The 25,406-nt window shown below is 48.4% G+C and overlaps 2 protein-coding genes across 3 annotated transcripts; both read left to right on the plus strand.

Moving 5' to 3' along the window:
- Positions 1 to 1,323: 1,323 nt before the first annotated feature.
- Positions 1,324 to 1,848, plus strand: HRCT1 (histidine rich carboxyl terminus 1). The gene has a single exon (XM_016222839.2). The coding sequence runs from the start codon at positions 1,324 to 1,326 to the stop codon at positions 1,648 to 1,650; it is 327 nt and encodes a 108-aa protein (XP_016078325.2). The 3' UTR covers positions 1,651 to 1,848.
- Positions 1,849 to 2,959: 1,111 nt separating this feature from the next.
- SPAAR (small regulatory polypeptide of amino acid response) lies at positions 2,960 to 9,058 on the plus strand. Of its 2 annotated transcripts, none has more exons than XM_087823204.1 (4): positions 2,960 to 3,033; positions 3,584 to 3,706; positions 5,513 to 6,988; positions 7,511 to 9,058. In XM_087823204.1, the coding sequence occupies exon 4, from the start codon at positions 7,836 to 7,838 to the stop codon at positions 8,061 to 8,063; it is 228 nt and encodes a 75-aa protein (XP_087679330.1). In that variant the 5' UTR covers positions 2,960 to 3,033; positions 3,584 to 3,706; positions 5,513 to 6,988; positions 7,511 to 7,835; the 3' UTR covers positions 8,064 to 9,058. The 2 variants fall into 2 exon arrangements, with proteins under 2 accessions (XP_087679330.1, XP_087679331.1); XM_087823205.1 differs by having other exon boundaries at positions 5,513 to 5,725.
- The last annotated feature ends 16,348 nt before the right edge of the window (positions 9,059 to 25,406 follow it).

The raw sequence follows: 25,406 nt of genomic DNA on the forward strand, positions 1-25,406 counted from the left end.
TGGAACATTCTTCCAAGTGGCAGGGAGATGAGCCCATGCCCAGGAAGGAGCAAAGAGGAAAGGGCAGGGAACAGCAGGGAGGGCCCCTGGGGACCAGTGGTCTCGGGGGTGCAGGCACAGACACTGCAGCTTTGGGGAGGCCCTGTGCGAGGAAGAACTTTGAGAACAGCCTGATAAGCCCACCGCAGAATGGCTGCCCAGGGAGATAGGGGGCGCCCATCCCAGAGGCGTGAGAGTCCAATGGACACGTGCTTATCTAGGATGAACAGAGGGGATTGGGGGGGGGGGGGGGAGTCTGCAACTGCTCAGGTCCTGCCTTTGTAAATTCTCCACCCGCAGGGATGGCAAGACCAGGCTGCTAGGCAGGGAGGGTGAGACGGGGACAAGGAGCCTGCCGCTTATGGCGCATCGAGGCTGTTGAACTGGAACCCAGGAGGCTGGGGCTGGGCCTGGCCCCGCTGAGCTTGGCAGCCTCTTTCCTGCCTCCTGCCTCCCGCAGTCACGGGCTAACACCAGACCTCTTGGCTCCGGCCCGGCAGGACTGAGGATGCAGAGGCAGTTAGTTGTTCACCCCCCAAGTGATGAAAGTCTGCCTGCGGCGCCTCACACAGCTCCTGGAGCGTGGGACTGAACTGTCTTGTGCTTCAGGAGCTCTGGCTCAGGCCCGGAGGACTCTGTGGCCTGCAGGACAGGGGGCCACAGACTCTCAGGTGACAACGTCTCCCAAGTCACGTAGTTTAGACTCCACTGCAGTCATATTGATGGCAAACATGCCAGTAAGTGGTTTAAGTGCTTTATAAATCTTAACTCCTGAATCCTCAGAAAACCCTACGAGGGAAGATCCTCTTATTAGCCATTTTACAGATGAAGGAACTGAGGCACAGAGAGGTTAGGTAACCTGTGCATAGTCACAGAGCTGGTGAGTCGTGTGGTTCCAGAGCTCATGCTCTTAATCACTGTGCTTTACTGTCGCTAAAAGAGGAGGGAGCTGAGGCCCAGGGAGGGGGTGGGGCTGGCCTGGTCACTCAGCCAGGCAGCAGGGGTGTGCGTGGCCTACAGCTCTTATCTCCAGACTCAGGGCTCTTCCCTTAGCTGCTGTCCCCACCCAGCCTCCCCTCAGGCCTTCCCAGAGTTAACAGTTGTCTGGCCTCACCCTTGGCCTGCAGCTCCAGCCCAAAGAGGCTGTGTCCACATTCCCTGGCTGCTGTCCAGCCTGCAGGAACTGAGACAACAAAGTCCAGTGACTGTGAGGGCTGAGCAGAGGCCACCGCAGGGGAGGAAGCAGCAGGAGCCACTGAGCAGAGGGGCCCATCCAGCTCCCAGATGCTGGGCCTCCTGGGGAGCACGACTCTGGTGGGCTTGATCGCAGGCACTGCTGTGGCCGTTCTGCTGCTGCTGCTGCTGGTCACCTGCCTGCATGGCGGAGAGCAGGACCACGATGTGGAGAGGAACCGTCCGGCTGTAAGGAGAAAACGGGTTCGGCGAGCCCAGCCTTGGTTCTTCCCCGGCCGGGCCCGCCTGGGGCACTTCCATCATCCCCACCATCCTGGCCATGTGTCTCACACGCGCCACGCAGGACTGCACCACCAGCACCTCCACCAGCACCGCCTGCACCAGGCCCGCCTCCACCCCCACCGAGGCCACCACTGATGCCTGTGGATTGCAGCCACCGCCTGCCCTACGGTCTCTAGAATGAGTGGACCCCATGTTCCCGCGCAGAAGGACACCTCTGTGTGCTGAACACCGGGGACTGTGCCTGGGTCCTGCTCGGGCTTTATTTGTATATGGTGCCCCGGTGAGCCACAGAGGCAGAGGACAGAGGAACACCTGGGGTGGCCCTGCTTGTGCATACTGCATGGCGAGGGGGGTGAGAGCAGGGGTGATCTTTGGGGCATGGGTGTCCCCTTGTGACTGTAACTCCCAGTGGGCACCGGAAGTGTGCTGATGCACGCTGATGCGAGGAGGATGTACTGTGCTCTCTCTGCAGTGCTCCTCTTCTGACATCCTCAGGCTTGGGGGTAGCGGAGTAGGGGGTAGCTGGGAGGGGCCCTAGCAATGCCCTTTCATTTGGAGAAGGCAGTATGAGGCTGCACAGTTAACTCACTGGTGTCTTAATACAAAATAAAAATAAAAACCACCAAGAAACTTTGTAAAGAGGCTCTTGATTGCAACTCACTGAGAGGGTGGGAGAAGTCAGGCCTGAGTTCGCATTGCCCTGGGACCTCCCTCTCTGATGGGAAGTGAGTGCCTGGCGGTGGCTTCTGCCTGGGGCTTGAGGGCTGTCTGTGCTGTGGGGGAAACTGGGCGGGCTCTGCAGTGCCCTGCGGACAGTAGGTGAGAGGGGCATGGGCCCTGAGTTCTGAGGGAGAATTTAGGGCTGTGCGCAGCCCTGTCTAGTGTACCAGTGGGGCTCTGTGACACAGTCCAGGGGCTCAGAGCTAGGAAGGGTGAGGCCACCCAAGCTGGCCCCAGGGCTCTACCTCCGGTGCTCATTCCAGCCCAACTTCAGGGCAGACTGGGCTCTGGGACCTGCCGAAGTCCCACTGTGTGGGTTGTGTTGAATTCAATGTTTCCTTGGTAACTGGGTCAGGGTTTCTTATCCAAACCTTGAGTCTCCAGCCAGTCTGCCTTCCTGGTGCCTGTGTGTGGCAATGGGGTTGGGAGAGAGGGGTGGGTTCTTTAAACTGGAGGATGTGGTACTGGGTGGCCTTGGAGAGTGCTTGCTTCCTCCGGGTCTCAGTTTCCTTTTCCCTAAAATGGGACAGATAACAGAGACTCCTTTTTGCCAAAGCCGGGAAGCATGTTCCCATATACTCCAGGAATAGCTGGCAGAATTCCACAGGGAGGAAGGAAATCTTGTTCTGAGGCCTGCAGCCTGTGCCTGTGAGCTGGGGTGGGAAGTGGAGGGCGGAGAGGCCTGGGGGCCTGGTGAGGTGGTGGGGAGGGGCTTGAGAACAGTCCAGAAAGTCAGGGGCCTGCTGACTCACTGGAACAGAACGTCCTGTTTCTTTTCTATTTCCCGGTGGATTCTCTGTGAGTGCTTGGGTTGGGGGGTGGGGGGGGTTACTGGGGAGAGGGAGGCCAATTCATACGGAGAGTCACTAGATTTCTGGGTTGGGAAAGTGGACCATGAATTGCCATGTGTTGTTGATTTTATCTCTGCAGTGTCCTTCCAATCCACCTCCCCTTCCCCATCCCCAGTACCCACCCTAGCTCATCCCCCAACCTGGATCCCTGTCACAGCCCCTCCAAGTCTGCCCACCTCTGGCCCTGACCCTTTCTGAAGCATCTCTGTGCTGCAGCCTGTGGGATCTGCTGAAACTCCTCATTGCCCTTGGGAGAAAGTCTCTGCCTCTGGTTTGGCCATTCAAGGCCTCTGGTCTGGTTCTCGCCCACCCCCTCGATCTTTTGTTCCATCCACACTGCTCCACTCATCAACCTCAGAAAACACTCTGCACTTACCCTCTCTGTGTCTCTGTCCACGAAGAAACCCTTCTATGGGTTTCCAACTTATTATTGTTATTATTATTACTATTATTATATTTCTTTTGGAGGACTGACCACACTTTATCTCTCTCCCTAGAGATTTATGGCAGGATTCAAGGGCCCTGAGAACTTTTTGAGGGCTTCCTGCCCACCAGCACAGAACCAGCCCACATAACAGATCCTCAGAGAGGATTCTCGGAGACTCACACTCTCTGGAAAAGTAAATATGATTGGAATGGGGCCTGAGGGACACCAAGTAGAGCATAGGGCCCTGTGGGATTAGGTGTTTAGGCTCCTGGTATTACTGGAAAGGGGGCCTGACCCTTGACAGGTCTGCCTAAGGCCAGCCAGTAGTGTGTAGGTTCTTGACTTCGTGCAAGAAAAATTTCACATGAGTCCAGACGACTATGAGGGAACATTTATTAAAGCTGGGGACGTAAAACAAGAAAGGGTTTAGCATAAAAGAAGCAAGAGGAGAGCCTAGGCTGGGCTGCCCTAGCTCTCTGGGAAGTCAGAGAAAAGTGGGCGTTGGGAACACGTTCAGGGGACTAGCCTGCGACAAGCTGCCGCTGCCCATTGCTCCCCAGGTTGCAAGTCTTGTGTGGTCCTCAGAGTTTAGTAGATGCTGCCTGTGGGGAAAAGTGGGGGAAGAGTAAGGGGAAAGAAAATGCTGCTTCCCAGAGGGAGAGCACACACTGGGTCCTTTGTTTTGAGGCTTTATCTCATTCTTGCAGGCGTAGGCCAGGCAGGAATCTTAGGGGAGGTCTCAGGGGAGCGTTTCAGCAGAATATTCATCAGTTTTCTAGGTGTGCTCCTCCAGGACCATGGCCTTCACTGATTGGTCGGTGTCAGGGCAGGGGTTTGTCAGTCATCGCACTTGGTCCTGATGTCACCCACCTGGTTTTATTGCTTTTCTGGGTCTGGAGCCAAAATACAACTGAGGCCTAGATGTTATTTCTAGGGAGGTGACCTTCTGTATCTGCTATAAATTGCTCTGCTAGTTTGTTCAGCTATATGTCTCAGTTTCCCTATTCCACTTGTCCTGGCTCACTGGCCTGTCTCACTGAGCCCTCTGAGGGAGCTTGTGCTCTATCTCCCCAGTGTTGGGAGTGGTGGTGGGGTCTGAAAGGCAGGAAGCACTTAACAGGTGGAGGTGGTAGCCCTCCGGCCCGGCCCTCCCCTCCCCCTCATCTCTCTGCAGAGCCCCATGTCTGCTTTGGACAGCCTGCCTTTCCTAAGTGTGGCCTCCAGCCTCTGGCAGATTGGCATCCTCTGCATCCGGATGCCTGCCATCATCTTTTCCCTTGTTAACATAAGTGGAACGTATGGAAGGCGGTCTTTTTTTCTGGTCAATTGATGACGATGGATGCTGGGAGGACACATATGTATCTAAGTGATAGATATCTTTGGGAGCCCCATCCCATCTGGGGCTCAGGGGCAGGGGCTGTGTATCACAGGATTATAAAAGTCACAAATGGAAGAAAAGAGGTGGAAAATACCTTTAGGACAAACATCCCTGAATTGTGGGCAAAGATTGATGACCACCTAGCTCTTCTCAATTCTCCTGATAATGCTGATAAATGGAAAGGGGCTGTTGAGGATGGTTGGGGGTGAGGGCATTGAGCTAGGAGGAGTGGTGAGACTAAGCCCCAGGGCAGACTAAGCTCTGGGGCCTGCAGAAGCCCCACTCCTGCAGGTGGTATCTGACTTTGCTACACTTTTATTTTATTTTTTTAACCCTCATCTGAGGATGTTTTTTCCATTGATTTTCAGAGAGAGTAGAAGGGAGAGAGAGAGATGTGAGAGAGACACATTGATTAGTTGCCTCCCTCACGTGCCCCGACTGGGGCTGGGATCAAGCCTGTAACCAGGGTACAAGCCCTTGGCCGGAATCAAACCTGGGACCCTTCAGTCCGCAGGCCGATGCCCTAACCACTGAGCAACCGGCTAGGGCTTGGTCCACTGTATCGATGGTTATTTTTTTTCCCTGGGCTTGAGATGCCTCATTGATCATTCCATGTTGCAGATGGCCAGTGCGAGGTCCATGAAGACCCCTAAGAGCCTTCAAAGCAGACTGCGCTGTCCTTACCATATAACCTGGGTCCCTCTCATTGTGCCACACGGCCTCACTCAAACACGGAATGCCTCTTATGAGGATGGACCAGGCCTGTTTTTCAGGTGAATCAAAGGAGGGTCCCCAAATCTTGGAAACAGAAAAGGAAACTGATACAAGGCACAGGTAAGAGGGCTGAACCCTTGTCCTTTATTCTAGCTTGAAAATAAATGCTGAACAATGCTCACTTACCACTCCATTCACCCACAAAGAAGAGGCAAGTGAGAAGTCAAAGGAACAAATAGCCTAGCTTGAAACCAGGTCTGCCTGATACCCTCTGCCTCCTGAATGGACTAGTTGATCTTGGTAATTCAATCTGAAACCGCCAGCACCACAGATTGGCTCCTCACATTTCCTTCCCTTTGCTTCTGGTTGTCCCAGTTAATACAAATAGCCCCAGATGTCCAGCTTCCTGCCATGGCCCCAGCTTGCTCCACGCTCCTCCTCTGCCCTCTCGGAGGAGGGGCCGCATCCCCAGGTTCGTTCAATCATCTTAGAAAAGGGAAGAGTGAGAATTTGACAGGGCCTCATACTCCCGGTAGTCACTCTCCCATTCTGTGTGTAGGCAGCACTTTAGCTAGTGCTAAAGGAAGTTTACCGGGGCCTTGGAGAAATTGAAAAGGCTGTGTGACCTTGGGCTAGCCCTTGGCCCTCTCTGGGCCTCCATACTCTGATCAGTAACACTGCAGAATGAGGGGACTGCTGTGTGGAAAGAGCATTGCACTGGGAGGGAAAGCCAGGAAGCCCCTCTTTGGCTATTTGGGGCTCTTGTTATTACTACAAATTAGCAATAGGTCACCAGCAAGTCATGTAACCTCTGACTACCAGCGTCTGAATCTGTAAAACCGAGACAGTATCACTTCAGGCGGTTGCTGACCGATTGTATGAGACAATGCATGGCTATGTCCTGTACCTGGAATCATTGTTTCTCACTACTGCATTTTTCAGAGTTTGGATAAAGTGAGCTAATAATCCAGTTGCCTTTTTAGAAGTGCTGGTGGTGTTGGAAAGGGCTGTGATCGAGTGAGTGTCAGGACAGAGCCTCTTCTGGCAGACGTATTCAGTGGCCCAGGCCTGGCTCGCCCCCCACCCAGTTAAGTGGAGACCTGGGGGGGCAGGGCTGGAATGGCCTGGGTGTGCTTGGGAGGTGGGGTAAGTGCAGTCACCAAGGGTGACAGGCAGCTGCAGGAGTTCTGGGCCCTTATAACTGGAGGAAGGAATTCAGGAAGAGCTCACAGCCACTCAGACATCTTGGAGCCTAGTCCCAGGCAGGACCAAGGCGGCAGCACCCAGGGTTGGGATGCAGTGACCTGGCTCCTGGGGCGGCCCCCAGGTCAGGAGACCATGGAACCACACACAACCAGAGCTGTTGTTCCAGAAAAGCCCAGGGTAAGTGTTCACAACATCTGTGGGTGAGCAGTGGGCATGAGCAGGCAGCGCTGAGGACTGAGGGAGGCCACACAGAAGAGGGCTTTTCTGGGAACTGTAGGACAAAGGCCAGATGTCCTGGCCTTATCTAAACAGCACTCTCCCAACCCCATGCAGAAAAGGAGGCCAAATGAAGCAGGCCCTCCCCCACACCCCTGCCTAAGGTCCCCAGAACACTTGCAGTGAACTCACACACTCCCGCCACCTTGCCCAGGGCTGGCATTGTCTTCCTTTCCACCTGTGTCCCTGCCCCCTGCCCAGGGCTAGGGTCCTCGGAGGCAGCAGCCAGGCTGATCCAAGGACTGCCCCAAGGTTCCTCCAGGGGAGGAGCCCTGGCTTATCCTGGATCTGCAGGATCCGCAGGAGGGGGAGTATTTTGTCTTTTGTCTGAGTGTACAAACTCCTGAAATCTGTAGGCGGCACACCAGAGGGCCGGGCTGGCAAGGCTCCCTGTGAGCAAAGTCTTCTGTCCCCTCCTTCCAGCTCCTCCAAGCTCAGAGAGTCTTGAGCGCACATCTTTCAGGACAGCGTTTCTTCAGAGACGGCCGGTGGAGTTGACCACAGCTCTCAGAAGCCTGGCTAGACTTAGGAGACAGTGACAGAGGCTGCAGAAGTGCCATGCGGAGTGCCCAACGGCCTAGCGGGGTCACGACCCAGGACCTCAGACCAGTATCTTCTTAGAAGACTGCAGGGAGAGTGGCTGGAAGAGCCGGGTACCTGTCACCACCAACAGCCCCATTTCGGATGGGGAGCTGAAGCTCCAGGACTCACCCCAAGTTGCCCAGCACGCCAGCTGCCACACAGGGCCATGGAAACGGCAGTGATTGGCGTAGTGGCAGTGCTCTTTGTGGTTACTGTAGCCATCACCTGCGTCCTCTGCTGCTTCAGCTGTGACTCGAAGGCCCAGGATCCTCAGGGGGGCCCGGGCCGCAGCTTCACAGTGGCCACATTTCACCAGGAGGCCTCTCTCTTCACAGGGCCAGGTGGCCATGCCCAGGCAGTGGCGGGTGCCCGGGACTTCTGGACCTTCATGTGAGGCCTAACGGCCCCCAGGATTTGCTCCGCTGGTGGGTCAGACTCACCTGCCCCCCAACAAGCCTTCCCTGATGCCCCACTCCTCCAAGTCGGGCATTCCTGTCCTTCCCTGCCTGTATCCAGCAAACTGTCTGTTGCATCCATGTCATTCTGGTTGCTGCGCCCCGGGAGATCCACAGTGGTGGGACCAGATGGGAGTCAGCCCTGACCCATGAGAGCTCAGCTGGACCCTACCCACGGTATGGGGCTTACGAGAGGTCTGAAGAGTGAGTGACTGAACAGTGTTGGATTGCACGGTGGGCCAGGTTTCTGATCCACAGGGGAACTGGAATTTAATGTAAAAAGAGTTCCGTTAACTCAGGTTAACCCCAGGATGCCTACGCAACTGTTCCTATTGCCACCAGAGGAAGCGGCTCCCTCAAGTGGACATTTTTACAACCCACTTCTTACCTGCTCCCCTAATTGAGTCTTTTGGCTGCTTGCATGTGCACATCCCACAAAGCCCAACCCTGAGACCTGCCCCTGCCAGTTGCCTGAAATCAGCCCTGAAATTCTGAAACCAAAGGGCTACTTCCTGAGAACAAGTGATTTATTTTATAATTGAAAATGTATATCCTTTTATGGGTCTCCCAAGAGTCAGGGTTGGAAAACCACAAAAGGAAACAGAAGAGAAAATCAGAGTCACGGAAAGTATGAGGTATTTTATTAACAGGAAAGCCGGAAAGAAGACTTTAAACACATTTGGAATGAGACTTAATTACTCTTTTCTTATTGGCCACTTCTATTAGAGAATGTGACTTGAGTCACTTCGAACGACAGAAAATCAGGAACTCAAAGACAGTGCCATATGAGTTAAAATGTTACACTGAGAGCATGAACAAAGCTCTTGTTTCCATCACAAATAAAGAAAGGCTCAGATTTTTTCATAGAAAATCTGCTTTCTCTGTACCCATGAAATAAAAGCTCTGCCATGTTTGGAGTATAGTTTGAAGGGTACCCAATTCTGAGTCTCTATTCAGCACTGAATAAGTGGCTTTCCTAGGTCCTGTCTGTTAGGGGGGGCAGGACTGACCCTGAGGGAGGCTCTGGCCTCTGAGTGTGCCCAGACAGGCCACCTTGGCCATGTGGCTGCCACAGGAAGGACTTGGAGAGAGAGGCTTGGGGCTGCAGAGGTGCAGAGGGGTGAGGGGCCAAGGATAGTCAGGTCGCTGGAGAGGAATGGAGTGGATGAGCATGGGGAGGGGAGAGGCACATCCAGGGAGGGGAGGTCCTGAGGCCCATGTCTTGGTCACTTTGGGTCCTAGAGCTCCCAAACAGGGCCTTCATAGATGCACATGGCAGGGAACTGGCTGCAGGGAGGACCCGGGGACTGAGGAAAGGGGACTCTTGTAGGTAGTGTTCTCTGAAAGCAAAGGCTGAGACAAAGTTTGGGATGCAAGATGTTTATAGGGATCAATGTCCATGAGGGGGAGGAGGAGACAGCAAGATTGGAGAGAAGTCAAGCTGTGATGTAGGCCCTTAATATACCCCCACCTCTGCTCCTCCTCTGAGTGCTGCATTCCCCCCCCCCCCCCCTGCCGTTTGCTCTGCAGCTGAGCTTGGCCCTAAGGTCCTTCATTGAAGGGGCCCTGGGTGGTGCATCTCCCCAGGAACTTAGAAGGGGCCTGTTCTCAGAGGCACCCAAATCAGTCAGAGGTGGGTGAGCGTGTCCAGCACAAATAAATATGGGGGAACCAGAGCTCCAGGAGGACAGAGACAGTGGTATAAGACCTGGGAGGGATGAAAAGTGGGGGCCTTCGGCGCTCTCTGCCCTCAGGCAGCTCTGCGCCAGCTCAGGCCCTTCAGCTGAACCCAATATAAAGGCCCTTCAGCTGAACCCAATATAAGGACCTTAGGCCCAGGGCTCTGCCCCTATACTGTGTGGTCACAACCCTCCCTGGGTCAGTGGAGGGCAGGGTCTGCAGCCTGGAGTCACACCTGTCACTCTGAAAACAAAGCAATGGGGGCAGGCACAGCCTCACTCTGCAGGTGATGGGCAGCCTGTCAAGCCCTGTCCCAGAAGAGCACAGAGTTTGAGAAGGGAAGGCAGCCGAGGCCAGCGCCCTGGAGCAGCTGACAAAAGTAGGAGCAACTAGAGAAGGGACAGGAAGGTGGGGGGCTGATGGGGCAGAGAAGCAGGGAATAGGCTTGCCAGATTTAGCAAATAAAAATACAGGACATCCAGTTCATTTTAATCTCAGATAGGCAGCAAATAATTTTCCATATAAATATGTCCCATGCAATATTTAGGACATACTTATACTAAACAATTTGTTGTCTACCTGAGATTCTAATTGAACTGGGGATCCTATAATTTCCCTGGCAATCCTGCAAAGGAGAGAGTGGTTCTCAGAGAGGGTGGGTCAACTGGTTGAAAGCACCGGGGGGGGGGGGGGGGGGGGGGGGGGCCAGTGAAGATAGCACAGAGAAGAGACCTTGGATTTTGCAACATGACAGCTGACAGTGACCTTGGTGAGGAGGGTTTGAGTGAGTGAAAGGAGCAGCCCTACAGTGGTGTGCTCGTGTGCGGGGTGGGGGGGGGGGGTGGGGGGGGGTGGGGGGGGTGCTGGTGCGGGGGTGGTGCCGGGACAGTGGAGCCAGTGGGAGCTGAGGAAGGAAAGATCACAGTTGAAGGTAATTTGAAGCGGAGGCGAGTGCTGTATTGTGGTGAGACAGGCATCGCACGGAGGGAGAGTTTATTATTATTATTTTTAATAAGGGAGAGAGGCTGAGCCTATGTAAGGCCTAATGGAGGGTTGGAAAGAGAGCGAGAATGCTGGCGAGGAAGAGACCCAGGAAAGCGGTCCTGAGGTGGCCCGGAGCCAGCACTCAGGGCCCTGGCTGGGGTCAGGCCTGGATGTGGGTGGGGTGGGGAATGCTGCCGGAAGGGGTGTTGGGGATACAGGTAAATGCTGCATGTGTGCGTGTCGGGGGGAGGGAGGTGAGGGTGTCATGCCAGATGGCCTGTTTTCTCAGTGATGCAGGAGCATCTGCCCGTAGGTGGGTACTGGGAGAGGGCTGGGTTTAAGGAGAGCCTGGGCTGATGACCCAGAGAATGGGTGAGCGGCTCTGACGGTCCCGCTTTTCTTATGTGTGTGCAGTGTGTGGGTGCAGGAATGTGTGTGGGTATGTGGTGTGAGCGTGGAGTGTGTGTGCGATGTGTGTGGTGTGTGTGTATGTTGTGTGCTGTGTGTACGTGTGTGTGGCGTGTGAGTGGAGTGTGTGTTTGGTGTGTGAGCATGTATGTTGCGTGGTGTGTGTATGTTGTGGTATGTGTCGGTCCAAAGTGCTCCTGCCATTCTGCCCTGTGCAGCCCGTTGCGTCCGGAGCAGGCCAGCCGGAGGATCCTCTAGCCCCAGGAGAGGGAGGGGGCAGTACAAGAACAGAGACTTGAGTTGGCACCAAAATGCTGGCAAAGCCTGGAGTGTTTTTATCTGGTGGCAGCAAGGGAAGGGTTTGCTCCAGGCCACCTTGGAAATCTGGGGCAGAGCCACAGTGACCCCCGGCCTCCCAGTTTCCAAATCCAGCCTTCTCTCTGTTCGCTGTACTGCTGTTGCTAGTTCCTATTTCTTGGCCTCCTACAGTGCACAGGTACTGTGCTTTCTGAATCTCCCCTCATCAGGCGCTCACAGCAGCCCAGCAGCCCCACAGCTGCCCACTGTGAGGTGCCCTTGCAGGTGCTCAGAGCAGCCCAGCAGCCCCACAGCTGCCCACTGTGAGGTGCCCTTGCAGGTGCTCACAGCAGCCCAGCAGCCCCACAGCTGCCCACTGTGAGGTGCCCTTGCAGGTGCTCACAGCAGCCCAGCAGCCCCACAGCTGCCCACTGTGAGGTGCCCTTGCAGGTGCTCAGAGCAGCCCAGCAGCCCCACAGCTGCCCACTGTGAGGTGCCCTTGCAGGTGCTCAGAGCAGCCCAGCAGCCCCACAGCTGCCCACTGTGAGGTGCCCTTGCAGGTGCTCACAGCAGCCCAGCAGCCCCACAGCTGCCCACTGTGAGGTGCCCTTGCAGGTGCTCACAGCAGCCCAGCAGCCCCACAGCTGCCCACTGTGAGGTGCCCTTGCAGGTGCTCAGAGCAGCCCAGCAGCCCCACAGCTGCCCACTGTGAGGTGCCCTTGCAGGTGCTCAGAGCAGCCCAGCACCCTTGTAGCTGCCCACTGTGAGGTGCCCTTGCAGGTGCTCACAGCAGCCCAGCAGCCCCACAGCTGTCCACTGCGAGTGCTTTGGGCCAATGCCTCCCGGCGCTGCTGCCCCAGGGGTGTAACGTAGCAAAGCTACTCTCCTTTTCCTCTGTACATTGGATCTGCATCAAGCAAACCCTCGGCTGACCCATTTCATATCTTCAGGACGAAGGGAAGGCCAGGTCACCATTTGCTCTGGGGTTCCCTTGCTCACACCTGCCCTCACCTCCATCTCTGACTTTGAGGAAGAAAGGGGTCTTTGCCATATACAGTTCTAATGGGCAGCCCACACGCCTCACCCCAGATAACATCTGTTGGGGGCTGGATTCCAGGTTAACAGACCTCAGCCCTGAGCCAGCCTGCAAGGCTTCCCAAGGCTTCTCACTGCAGACAGGGGCTGTGCCTCTCAACACACAGGTCTTGCTTCCCCCCCTCACCCCCTAGAGCTTCCCTCCCAACTCCACCCCTGCTCTGTTCCACCCAGCCCCACCCCACTAACTTTCGTGGCCTCAGTTTCCCTGGCTGAACAGAGGAGATGAGAATCCCGTCCTGCCTTGTCTAGAGAAGTCTGAGAGGGGCAAGATCTTCAAAGCCCAGGTGTCAGGAGAGGTTCACCCCCCCTCCCACTCTCTCTCCACACTCCTGCCTGCAATTACGGTGGTGCTTCTCTCTGGGACAGGCTGGATTCTGGAGTCAGGAGGCCCTGGAATAACGTTTTCTGGAAAAGTACCTTCCTTAAAGGGGACCACTTATTCCAAGGTGGAGAAAAGGGTCCTTCTGTCTTGCCAGGTCCCCGCTCCCCTCAGGACATGACACTTGAAAAGACAGGTACAGCTAGACACACACACACACACACACACACACTCATCCAGTGTGTTCGTAATAGTGAAAACTTAGCAGCAGAAACACCAATCAGGAGGGACCAGTTCAGCAAATCCTAGCTCAGTCATAACATCGAACACAGGCTTAAAACAATGAGGTAAATTTAAACTTGTTAACATGAAAGGGCATCATCATATATCAGTAAGTAAAAGCAGAGTAAATTAGAGAACTATGAATGCCATGTAGTAAAATTGTATTTTTGTTAAAATACACTTAGATGCATGGAAGATGCATAAAAAAAGCTACATGTCGGTCTAAACTCGTGATTGTCTCTGGGTGGGTGGGACTGTTTGTATTTCAAATGTTTCCCCTTTTGGTTTAGCTGTATTTCCTGTAATGAATGGTGTGCTTTTGAGTAAGGAAAGGCAAGAAATTAACAAAAAATGAAACAAAAGTTGTTGATTTTTAATTATAAAATAAACCAACTCCATTCTGAAATAAAAATACAAAAACACAGTTCAACGCAGACATAGAAATGGTGACAGTTAAATTCTTGGGACAGACAAGCATGGACAGGGATTCACACACACACACACACACACACACACACACACACACACACACACACACACACACCCCTTCTGCTTCCTTGTCATGGTTGAGGTAGGCTGGGGAGTGCTAAGTACCCAGAAAATGCTGGGATCTGGAGCAAGTGTGACTGCACGAACTTCCAGCCTGAGTGGGGTGCTGGGGGGGGAGGAGAGTAGAGGGAGGGTCCTGGGACTCCGCAGAGCCTGGAGTCAGGCCTGGCTGTACCACAGCCGCCCACGGGGATCCTGATCCCACCCCAGGCCAGGCTGCAGAACCTGCCAAGGAGCTCCTCCCCCAGTTGTAGAGGGGACATCAGGGCCCACAGCTAGAAAGGGCTTCCTTGCCACCACGTATGACTTCCAGGCGAAGGCCTTTCCAGCTGCCCAGAGGCTCCCTTAGGAAGGGAGCCAGGGCTGTGGTGCATCCTACAGAGAGGCCCTCTGTCCTCGGAACTTCTGAGATGCAGGCACAGCGACCCCTCAGCTTGACCCTGCCTGCGCCCTCTCCCCATCTCCACTGTCTCTGCCCTTGCACAGACCTCACCGCTGCAATATCCTCTGACCGGTCTCCCTGGCCTTGCCTCACTACTGCCCCCTGGCCCTCAGACATAGATCTAAACTCCTTAGAAGACTGCTGTGTGGGCTCTGTGCTCCCCTCCCGTCTTTGTATCTGTGGCTGCTACAATAACGGTCTCCCAAAGGTGCCCACACACTACTCTCCAGAACCTGTGGACATGGCCTATTGCATGGCAAAGGAATTACAGTTGCTAAGCAGTTGATCTAAAAGACGGTTATCCTGGATTATCCAGGCGGGCCCAGTATAACCAAAAGGGTAATCCAAGGGGTCCTTAAATGTGGAAGAGGGGGACAGGAGAGTCAGGTGAGAGGGATGCAATATGAGAAAGACTCAGGGACAGAAGGGGCCACCTCCCGAGTGCAGGCAGCCTCTAGAACCTGGAAAGAAAAAAGCAAGAAACAGGTTATTCCCCAGAGCCTCCAGATGGGAACCCCCAGGCAGATACCTTGACTCGAGCCCATCAAGTCCCATTTTGGACTCTGACCTCCAGAACTGTAAGATAATACATTTATCTGCCTAACAAATTTGTTATAATACGTGCGTTGTTTTAAGCCTCTAAGTTTGTGGTAATTTGTTACAGCAGCAAAGTACCTTTGATTTAACCTTCAGTGCTCACCAAGATTTAGGCTTGAATTTGCTCTGCTTGCTAATCCCATGCTTCAGGGCCAAGGAACAGAGTAAGGTGGCGTCAGAGGGGTTGCAGGTATTAGAGCTGAAGAAGGCTGTTGGGCTCGGGGGATGGGTGGGCTGGACTAGCTTATAGATAAAGGTGGGGTGACAGAAATCATACTTCTCAGATGCTGGTGCCAGAAGGATAACAGTAGCAACATGGAGATCGCCAGGCCCTATGCTAGGTATTGTGCAGTGTGCACCTCCAGCGATCCCCCTGGTGCCCTGTGGAAGCACCCACACAAGCGCCCCACATATATGTCCAAGGGTGTTCTTGCAGTATTCTTCTTTTTCTTTGTAAATTATTTTGTAAATTTATTGATTTGAGAGAGAGAGAGAGGAAGGAGAGAGAGAGAAATATCGATCGGTTGCCTCCCTTAAGCACCCCAACCAGGGATTGAAACTGTAACCCAGGTATTGAAAACCTTTTTTGGTGTGCGGGACAATGCTCCCACCAGCTGAGCCACCCTGCCAGGGCCATTGGTTGCTTCTTGTTTGTGCCCTGACCAGTGATCGAACTGCCAACCTCGGTGTATGGGGAAAATGCTCTAAGCAACTGAGCTCCCGGGCCAGGGTGCAGTATTCTTTTTTTTAAAAAAATATATCTTTATTGATTTCAGAGAGAGGAAAGGAGAGGGAGAGAGAGAAATTGAAACATCAATGATGAGAGAGTCATTGATCGAGCCCGCAACCCAGGCATGTGCCCTGACAGGGAATTGAACCCCGATCGCCTGGATCCCAAGTCGACGCTCAACCGCTGAGCCACGCCCGGCCGGGCTGCAGTATTATTCTTAATAGCAAAACATTATAAAGCCCCAAGTATCATCCATAGGAAATAAACCAATTACGGCACATCCACAAAATGAATGGACAGCCGTTACAAAAATGAACTGACTCGGAAACCACCCATTACAAACAGAGAAAAACAGCCGGTTACAGAATGGTCTCATAAAAAAGAAAAGAAAAGAAAAGAAAAGGCGAGTAAAGAAATATCCCTCTCCCTAAGAAAACCAAACCAAACGAGAACACTCCTAAATTACACATAAGTATATGTGTCTGTATAAATGCCGAGAAAAGTCTGGAAGGATATGATTACCACTGGGGACGGGCTTGGAGGGAGGAAGAAACTTACTTTGTATACTTTTGTATTTGAATTTATTTTAACAAGCATGTGTTGGTTTTTATTACATGTGATATTTTTTTAAAAGATGGTACGAAAAGCCAGCTTTACTAGTACTGTTGGGTAAATAGTTTTTATTTGCAAAACGAGCTCTCTGGGCTGAGCAATACCAGAGCTCCACTTGGCCAGGCCACTCCAGACCACAGATGAGCAAAACCAATGCCATTTTCTCTGTGCACTCAGCGTGGGGATGAGGCGGCGCGAATTCTCCGAGTGGAAAGGTAGAGCCATTCAAGCCCCCTGGCCTTTTGCAGCTGTGTGATCTGAAGTAGGGAGAGGGACCTGACAGATTCCTCTACATTTTATGGCAGCTCTAGACTGAAATAGAACTTTCTGGCCCCCATTTTAGTGAACTTTGAACTTTCTCATAATTCACACTCCCCTTTTTATAATCCATAACTTTCACATGAGAGATAAACTCTTTTGATTTTTACTGCCTGATCCCAACTAGTTATTGGATGACTCTAATTTAAACCCAAGGCATTGTTGCTATTGAAGGGCCAGTCCTTAAAAGGGGCAGGCACTGGCAGAGAGAGAGAGAGAGAGAGAGAGGGAGAGAGAGACCCAGGAAAAGTGGCCAGGCTGGGGGGTGGAGTCTGGGGTTCCAGTCCAGTCCGGGGGTGGAGTCTGGGGTTCCAGTCCTGCTCTCTCCATCGGGCTCATGTTGCAAGGGTGGCAGCAGGCGTGTGGAGTCCAGCAGCTAACACCCTACCAGGTGTCCCAGGTTTGCACAGCTTTGCAGCAGCAGCAGCATCTCCCACAAGCCTGGGGCCTCAGGAGGGCTGTGTCAACCATAGTTTACAGATGAGGAAACTATGACTCAGAGACACCAAAGTGACAGGCCCCGAGTCACCCAGCAACTTGGTCGCAAAGTTCAGGACAGAATCGTGTCTCCTTTTCCTTTATCTCCTTCAGCTGGAGCTTCATTTTGACCTCTTTTATATGTTCTGTTTCCAAGGTAGATTTTGTTTGATAAAAAGAAGCCCGCTGCTTTAAAAAGCTTGAACATCGATGATCCAGAATAATGTTTCCAAATTTCAAACTGATACTAATATTCGTCATTCAGTAATGATAAATTGATCTTGCTCTGTGACAAATATTTCAGACATAGAACGTTCTTTTAGTTTGCATTAATGTTGGTCAAATTAAGAGTGTGTCTCAAACATCTTCAAGTTGGGCGTTAAGGGACATGTTGCTTCATAAAATCTCGTTCGTTTTTTTAAAAATTGATTTTAGAGAGAAGAAGAAAAGGAGGAGGCAGAGAAAGAGAGAAACACAGATTTGTTATCCTACTTATTTATGCATTCGTTGGCTGACTCTTGTATGTGCCCTGACTAGGGATTGAACCTGCATCTTTGGTATATTGGGATGACACTCTAACCAATTGAGCCACACAGGCTGGGCTCATTTCCTTTTTTAATGAGAAAAATGTTTTTTCTGCCCGCCCTAGTCTTGATTTTGCTGCTGCATTCAATATTGCTCTTGCTGATCCAGCTGTTAGAGTAGTTTCTGATTTCACGTTGGAGAATTCTGCAACAATCACATCTTCTTTCTGTAGCTCTTCTGTTAGGTATCTACAAGTAATTGTAGCCTGTAGTGAATACTCAAACTCTTGGAAATGTCAGTGATCATTTATTGGGAAGTTTTCAAATAACATTAACGTTCAGATCTACTAGCAATATGAATAGCGCTACACAGAATCACTTGCTGAACTTGCCAACATAAGAGCTTATTTTGCTTCCAAATTTTGTTATTTTTTGTAACATTAGTCATAAGATTTGTATAAGTATCCTATGTGTATAAACTTACTAAAATTTATTTTATTTGTAAAAATGACATACTGTTAGAAGTAGATCAGGCCACAAACACACACTTAGAACCAGAGTGTGTGCTGGTAAACTGACTCTCTAAAAACAAACAAACACCCTGATATATGGCATTTGACAATTCCTGAGGGGGGGGTAGAAAAACTCCCACTATGGTCAATTTCAAGTTACCTGTGTGATGTCACCGAGAGTGGAAAGAGATGGGCACAACTGGCTCTCTCAAGCCTATGTGAACCCGCTCCAGCACACCATTGCTTATAATGTGGCATCAGCGACAGGAAAGATGAATTAGATGAGGACCATCTAGTCTTGGCAACTCCATATAAGTCTCCATTTAAAAAACTTTTATACATCTGGGAAATCTCGCAACCACCAGCAAGATGAGTGGATGACAACCACTAGGCTCTCTGACTTGACCTTTCAAGGAGCTGTAGTTTATGGAAATGGCCACTAGGTGCCACTCTTGTGTACTTACAGCAGCTAGATAATTTCATGGTGCAAATTACAGAAACCAGAAATGGGATCCACTTACTTTACAGTAAATTAAACTTTATTGACAAAGTATTTTTCCCCCACATACAACTAATTTTTGATAAACATTAATTTTTATTAGTGTTTGAAAACAATTAATTTTCAAAGTTCTGTTCTTAAAATGAACATGATTACTTTCCTAAAGGTTCTCTTTAAATAGGCTCCAATATGCTCAGAAATTTAGTGTAGTTACAATGAACAATTTCTTTTGGACAAGAGCTTTCTGTGAGCATCTCAACTGGCTGACATCTTTATTCGCGTGAGCAGGCACTATGTCCTGTCCATTTTTACAGAGCACATAGCGTCTAACACAATTCTATGTTAATATAATGATAATCATCTCCATTTATCTAGTGGCTTACACTTTACAAAGCCCTTCTAGTTTACTCCCTCTCAATGGTAGTTCAAGTTTGTCTTTCTTCATAAGAAGCCAAAATCTAATGCACATTCTTTATAGTGAAAGCTTTCCACTTCATTCATTCATTCATTCATTCATTCATTCATTCATTCATTCAATAATGAATAGTTATTGAACACTACCATGTGTTAAGCACTATAGTGTGCCTGTGCTGGGTACTTTGTGTTGCTCTGAGGCCCATTCTTGTGGACTCCTGCTACCTGGGACCCTTAGATACAATAGGAGCCACTTAACTTACTCCAGTGGCATCTAGAAATTTCATATGATCCCATAATATATTCACCTTGTTTCGGCTAAAATGTGTAGTAGATTTTACATCTACCAAAGCTGTCAGGCATAAGACCAATATGATTCAAAACATTCAAAGCATATTTTGCAAAGTTAAAGAATACAATTTTATGTTAAATTTACTTAACTAATTTAGAAGTTACTTTGCTTCTGAATGACAGTGTATCGACTTGAGAGAGATTTCCTTGAGCACCTGCTGGTGAGAGTGTCAGGGTCCATATACCTGTTGAACCAGCAATCCCTTCTAGAATTCAGTTCTAAGAAAACAATCAAAGAAGTGGATCAAGTTTCCTTAACAAAGATGTTCCTCTCATCATTATTTATAAGAGAAACATTGGAGACAAAGAAACTGTCCACCCATACATGGCAACTCAATCATTATGGCATATTCATGAAACGAAAAATTATTCACACATTAAAATGATGTCAACAAAGAGATTTTATTAACACAGCAAGGATGGATGTATAGAAAATTAAGTGAATCATAGGTATAGATGTGCACATATAATCTCAATCACATAAAAATATCTATGTATAAAAGTGATCAAACAGAAAGAAATTACTTCCAACCGTTTAGAGCAGTTAAACCCAGAGAATGTAATTCCTTCTAATACTGTTTTTATTTTGTCCAAATTTCCTACAATGGGCATGTGTTATTGTCTACTCTTAAAAAAAAATCATCATTTGGATTGAAAACAACAACAACCAAAAAAGGGGAAATGGAAAGAAGTAGCCTTGGCCGGGGGTATCCGAAGGGGATTTGGGTGCAGAGTCCTGGCTCACCCTCTGAGCATGAGGAACTCCATTTCTTTTCCGAGGCTCAGGTTTCTCACCTGCAAAATGTGGAAAGAAATTCAGCTTGTCTCCCTCTTTGAGTTGATGTGAAGATCTAGCAACTATTGCCAGCAAAGGGGCTGATCCCAGAAGCAATTAGAAGTTTGGAATGTGACGTTTCTGCTCCAAAGCTCTGGGGACAATGTCCTATCTGGCCCACGAGTGCAGTTAGTGGTGGCAAGTAACTGAAGGGGGAGCAAAGTTCACAGAAACGCACTGAGATAACTGGAAATTTCAAATTTGGAAATGATTCAATATTTGATGATATTAAGAAATTACAAAATTTTATACATGGTATTAATGTGTTATGTTTAAATAGTCATGTTTTATATATGTCTGTATATAGTACACATATTTTATAGGTGTAGTGATACAGTGTTTGGGACTTGCCTCAAAATAGTGATGGGGTAAGAAAAGTGGGGTAAGAACATAAAGAAAATTGGTCATGAGTTGATCACTGTTGAAGCTGAGTGATGAATAAGTCATGATTATTCACTAAATGATTTTACTTTTGTGTATGTTTAAAATTATTCATAATCTCAAGGTCAAGCAACTTGCCTATTTTTTGTGGTTAGTAAGTGTGTAAGTGTGAAGATAGAAATGGAAGCCTGAGCTTTTTTTTAAATCCTCACCCAAGGATATTTTCCCCATTGCTTTTCAGAGAGAGGGGAAGGGAGGGAGGAGAGAGGGAGAGAGATGGGGAGGGAGGGAGAGGGAGGGGGAGGGAGGGAGAGGGAGGGGGGAAGGAGGGGGCGATGTTTCTACCTCTCTTTCCTTCTCCCTTCTTCTCTCTGAGATCAATAAAAACATATTCTGAAAAAAGTATAACTATGTCCTATACTTAGTATATAGACATATTTATATTAAAAAAATTCATTGTTTATCTGAAATTCAAATTGAATTGGGCTTTTTTTTTCCTTTTGGTAAATCTGGCAACCCAACAGTAAATGCATGGGGACTCCACTTGTGAAACAGGACTTTTTTTTTTTTTTTTTAAATATGTTTTTATTGATTTCAGAGAGAAGAAGAGAGGGAGATAGAAACATCAATGATGAGAGTCATTGATCAGCTGCCTCCTGCAGGCCCCCGACTGGGGATGGAGCCCGCAACTGGGGCATGTGCCCTGATCGCCAATTGAACCCTGATCGCCTGGATCCTAGGCCAGCGCTCAACCTCTGAGCCTGGCCGGCTGGGCGAAACAGGACTTTTGACCTTTAGGCCTCTTAGTTTTCTCTCTTGGAAAGATGGTTGAATTTTCTTTTCTTTATTTAGTCTCCTTATCCTGCATGTCTACCTAATATTATAGCATTATATTGAAACAATGGACCTGGTTTACATGAGCATCAACAGATATGAGTGTTTCTTTCCCTCAACATCCTATATGATGTCTTTTAGTTTTTGCTAATCATCGGGACAAAAAGTTTGAGACTTGCTGATTTAGAGCACTTTTTAAATGATACAAACCTTTCTTTTGTAATGCTTAGCATCAAAGTTTTATCTAAAAAGAATTTTAAATTTTACTCCACATCGTAAAGATTTGTACAGTGAAATGTAATGACTTAAAACATTGGCTGTTTTTAAATTCCAACATTGGATTTCCCAGCTGCTTCCAACAAAAGTGATCTTTTCTGTGCCCACTCAAGTCAAAACTCAAGAATTTCAAATTAGCTTTAGCAAAACCAATATTTATATTTAAAAAGAAAACATTTGAACTCAGAACCCATTAAGATAAAAAACTTAATAAACTGAAGATGCCTTGTTAGCTGATGCCCCTAATGGCAACACATAGGTCAGATAACTTACATTGACTTAAAACTGTATTCCCACTAGTTTTGTGCAATCACATTTTAAATTATTGCAATGAAGATTTTAAAAACATATATCCTTAGTCTCTTTCATCTACATTTCCAAAAAAAAGCTGTTGAAACAACAAATTTCTGTTCAGTTGTTTTTTCCTTTGCTTAAAAAAAAAAAGTGCCAGGAATCCTACCCCACCCTGCTGCTGGGTAATAGTCAATCACTTATTATTCCTGGATCAAACACAAGCATTCATGCCTATGAAAACATTTTGCAATGAATGGGATCTTGGTCTCTACTAAAAACAAAAAATGGCTAAAAAGAGACTTCAATTTATTTTCAAATTCTGTGACTAAATTCCTGTAATTCCTGACTGGTGAAAATATTGGCAAGCTACTAGATTTTGCTTAGGATCGGATTTACTTCTTTGGTGTCTTCCGAGAGGTGCTATTGAGAGCTATTTGTGGCTAGCTTTTTAAGAGACCAGATGGACCTCAAATGGAATGAATATTGACACTGACATACAATGCACAAGGAAAGGCAAGAGAGAGAATGGGACACTTATTTTTCTGAATAACTAAATAGCCCATTTTTACTTCAAACTTTTAATATTTGGCAAATCAAAAAGATTACTTCTCAAATTGACCAAACTTATAGCTGAACCCTTTATTTGTATTTTAATATGAAACCAGGAATTATATATATTATCAAAGTTCTTATCAACTAATTCAATCAACCTCCTCAAATATAATCATGTAAATCCCAACACACTTAATGGTCTTCCTTTCCTCAGGCCTAGTCAGCGCTAAACTTAATTAACCCTCTAGAAACCAAAATATCCCCTAAACTAATCACCTTCCAGAATTATCAAACCCCTTTTCCAAACATTCCCAATCATCAGTCAAGCACTAGCCATGATCCAGCAGTCATTCATGAGACAAATGTCATTGTGGCAGAGACCAATAACCTTTCAATATCCATTTTTCATTCCCCTTTTCACTAATAGAAACCCGTAAATTTTAACTGAGCACATGGCTTTCCAGCTAAACACTATATTTCTCACCATCCTTTGTTTCTGGGTGTGACCATTTGACTAAATTCTGGCCAATGGAATTGAGTGAAAATGATGTTTTCAACTGCCAGGTCAAGTCCTTCAGAAGAAACTGTCCATTCTTTCTTTGGTCCCCTTTCTTTGGGATGAAGTGCTTAAAATAAAGTAGTGAATTAGCTTTGCTCATTTGAATGAAAACAATGGCCTGGGGGAGAGGGGAGCAAAAAGAAAGAAGTGGGTCCCTGGATCCCCTTGTAGAGCTTCGCAGCCCACACGCCTCAGACTGTCTGCACCAGCCTCAGATTCCATGTAACAAGACCACCCAATTAAAGTATTTTCTCTGACTTTAAAGATTTTAGCAAGATGCAAATAGTTTTAAAATATCAAGCTCCTCCTATAGGTTGGAAATCTCAATGTAAAAACTAATTAACAAACCTACCAACTCGGAGACCTAATAACATTCTCAACCTCAGTTTCAAATGTAATTAACCCACATAATTAAGTTTCCTTTTCTTTTTATAAATTTTCTTTTTTAAAAATTGATTTTAGAGAGAAAGGAAGGGAAGAAGAGAGACATCGATTTGTTGATCCACTTTTTTACACATTCATTGGTAGATTTTTGTATGTGCCCTGACCAGGAATTGAAATCACAACCTTGGGGTATGCGGACAATGCTTTAACCAACTGAGCTACCCAGCCAGGGCAAAAGTTTTCTATTAAATTGTCTGAAAAGTTTGACCAGAAAATAAAGTGGCTTTCTCACTATGTATCTGAAATCCTGGTGGTCAATATTTTTTTTAATTACCAATCTGAAGCATGAACTCTTCTCAGTTAAGCTAAAAAGATCCCATAAAACTATAAAGTCACTGCCTTAAACAATTTAAACAAGGATAATTGTGGCTATTAAAAATGTAAATCCCATTTGATTGAGAATGGTTGAAAACAAAACCCACAAGCAAGGTGTGACAACAGCTTTGGTAAAAAACCAACACAACAACAGCGAGGATATACATGCTGATAAGGTCTCAGGGCACCCAATCTAGATGCAAATCAGGCCCCGGCTGCTCCCTCACACCCACAGCTGGAAGGCGCGTCTGCATCTCCCACCGGTTCCTATCCCAAGGCGCGGCCAGCCAGAGAGGGGTTTTGAAGAGCTCAGCACCTTCCAAGTCCTTGTTACTCAGATGCTGAAGCCTGTGATTAACCTGCAGAAACAGAAGTTGGCTCCCAAGTATCCCTGTTACAGCCCAGGAAGGCAAAGTCACCTGAGACTTCTTGTAAGAACTTTGTATTTCCTTAGAGGTGAGCACTTGAGAGAGAGCACTGAGGAACTTAAGGGTTACGGAACACTAACACTAAATTTGGATTGTAAATGTGGGTAGAGTAGGAGCCTTTAACAAAGCCTATGGACCATAACTATAGACATTAAAAATTTTTTTTAAAAATTCAATCACAGTTGACATATATTACTTTCAGGTGTACAACATAGTGATATGAGACATTTATACAAGTTACGAGATGGTCATTCCGAGAAGTCTAGTACCCGTCTATCACCCCACATTATAACTATAGACATTTAACACCTGTGGGATGAATCAAAATGTTACCAATCTTCGGTATTTTCAAATGGATGGTGAACCAGCTTTGAACACCTCTTGGTGGTTTCTGCAGGCCCCTTGCATGTCCCAAGTTTGGTGAAATGGGATTAATTAAAGCATCAGGCCCCGATGCCTCTTGAGACTTGGGATTTTCTGCCAGAAGATTCAGTTGTGCACTTTGAGGACTATTTGCAAAAGTTGGTAAGTGGAGGAATGTACATGTATCACACTATTGGGGAAACCAATTCTGCTCCAAAGTGGTTTTTAGGCTTTTACACTAGCATGACAGCTTCTAGAAACCTTTCTTACAGGACAGCTGGCATATGCCCTTTGCTGCCTGTGTCAGTCAGGATTCTCCAGAGAAACAGAACCAACAACGTGTGAGGTGTGAGAGTGTGTGTGATTTATTATGAAAAATTGGTTCACACGATTGTAAAGGCTGGGAAATTCCACAGTCCTGGAGACGGTCTGAGTCCAAAGGCTTGAGAACCAGGGGAACTGACAGCATAAATCCCATTCTGAGGCAGGAAGAGATGAGATGGGATGGGATGGGATGGGATGGGATGGGATGGGATGGGATGGGATGGGATGGGATGGGATGGGATGAGATGAGATGAGATGAGATGAGATGAGATGAGATGAGATGAGATGAGATGAGATGAGATGAGATGAGATGAGATGAGATGAGATGAGGAGATGAGATGAGATGAGATGAGATGAGATGAGATGAGATGAGATGAGATGAGATGAGATGATGAGATGAGATGAGATGAGATGAGATGATGAGATGAGATGAGATGAGATGAGAAGAGATGAGATATCGCAGCGAATCCCTCCTTCCTCCACCTTTTGTACGACTCAGGTCCCCATCAGTTTGGACGAGGCCAATTCACACTGAGGGAGATCTACTTTATTAAATTCACAGATTCAAATGCTAATCTCATTTG

The sequence above is a fragment of the Miniopterus natalensis genome, chromosome 12 (assembly GCF_054644295.1).
Source record: "Miniopterus natalensis isolate mMinNat1 chromosome 12, mMinNat1.hap1, whole genome shotgun sequence".
Taxonomy (NCBI): Eukaryota; Metazoa; Chordata; class Mammalia; order Chiroptera; family Miniopteridae; genus Miniopterus; species Miniopterus natalensis.

Coding starts and splice junctions, on each gene's coding strand:
- HRCT1 (XM_016222839.2), top strand. CDS start 1,324: ATGCTGGGCCTCCTGGGGAGCACGACTCTGGTGGGCTTGATCGCAGGC.
- SPAAR (XM_087823204.1), top strand. CDS start 7,836: ATGGAAACGGCAGTGATTGGCGTAGTGGCAGTGCTCTTTGTGGTTACT.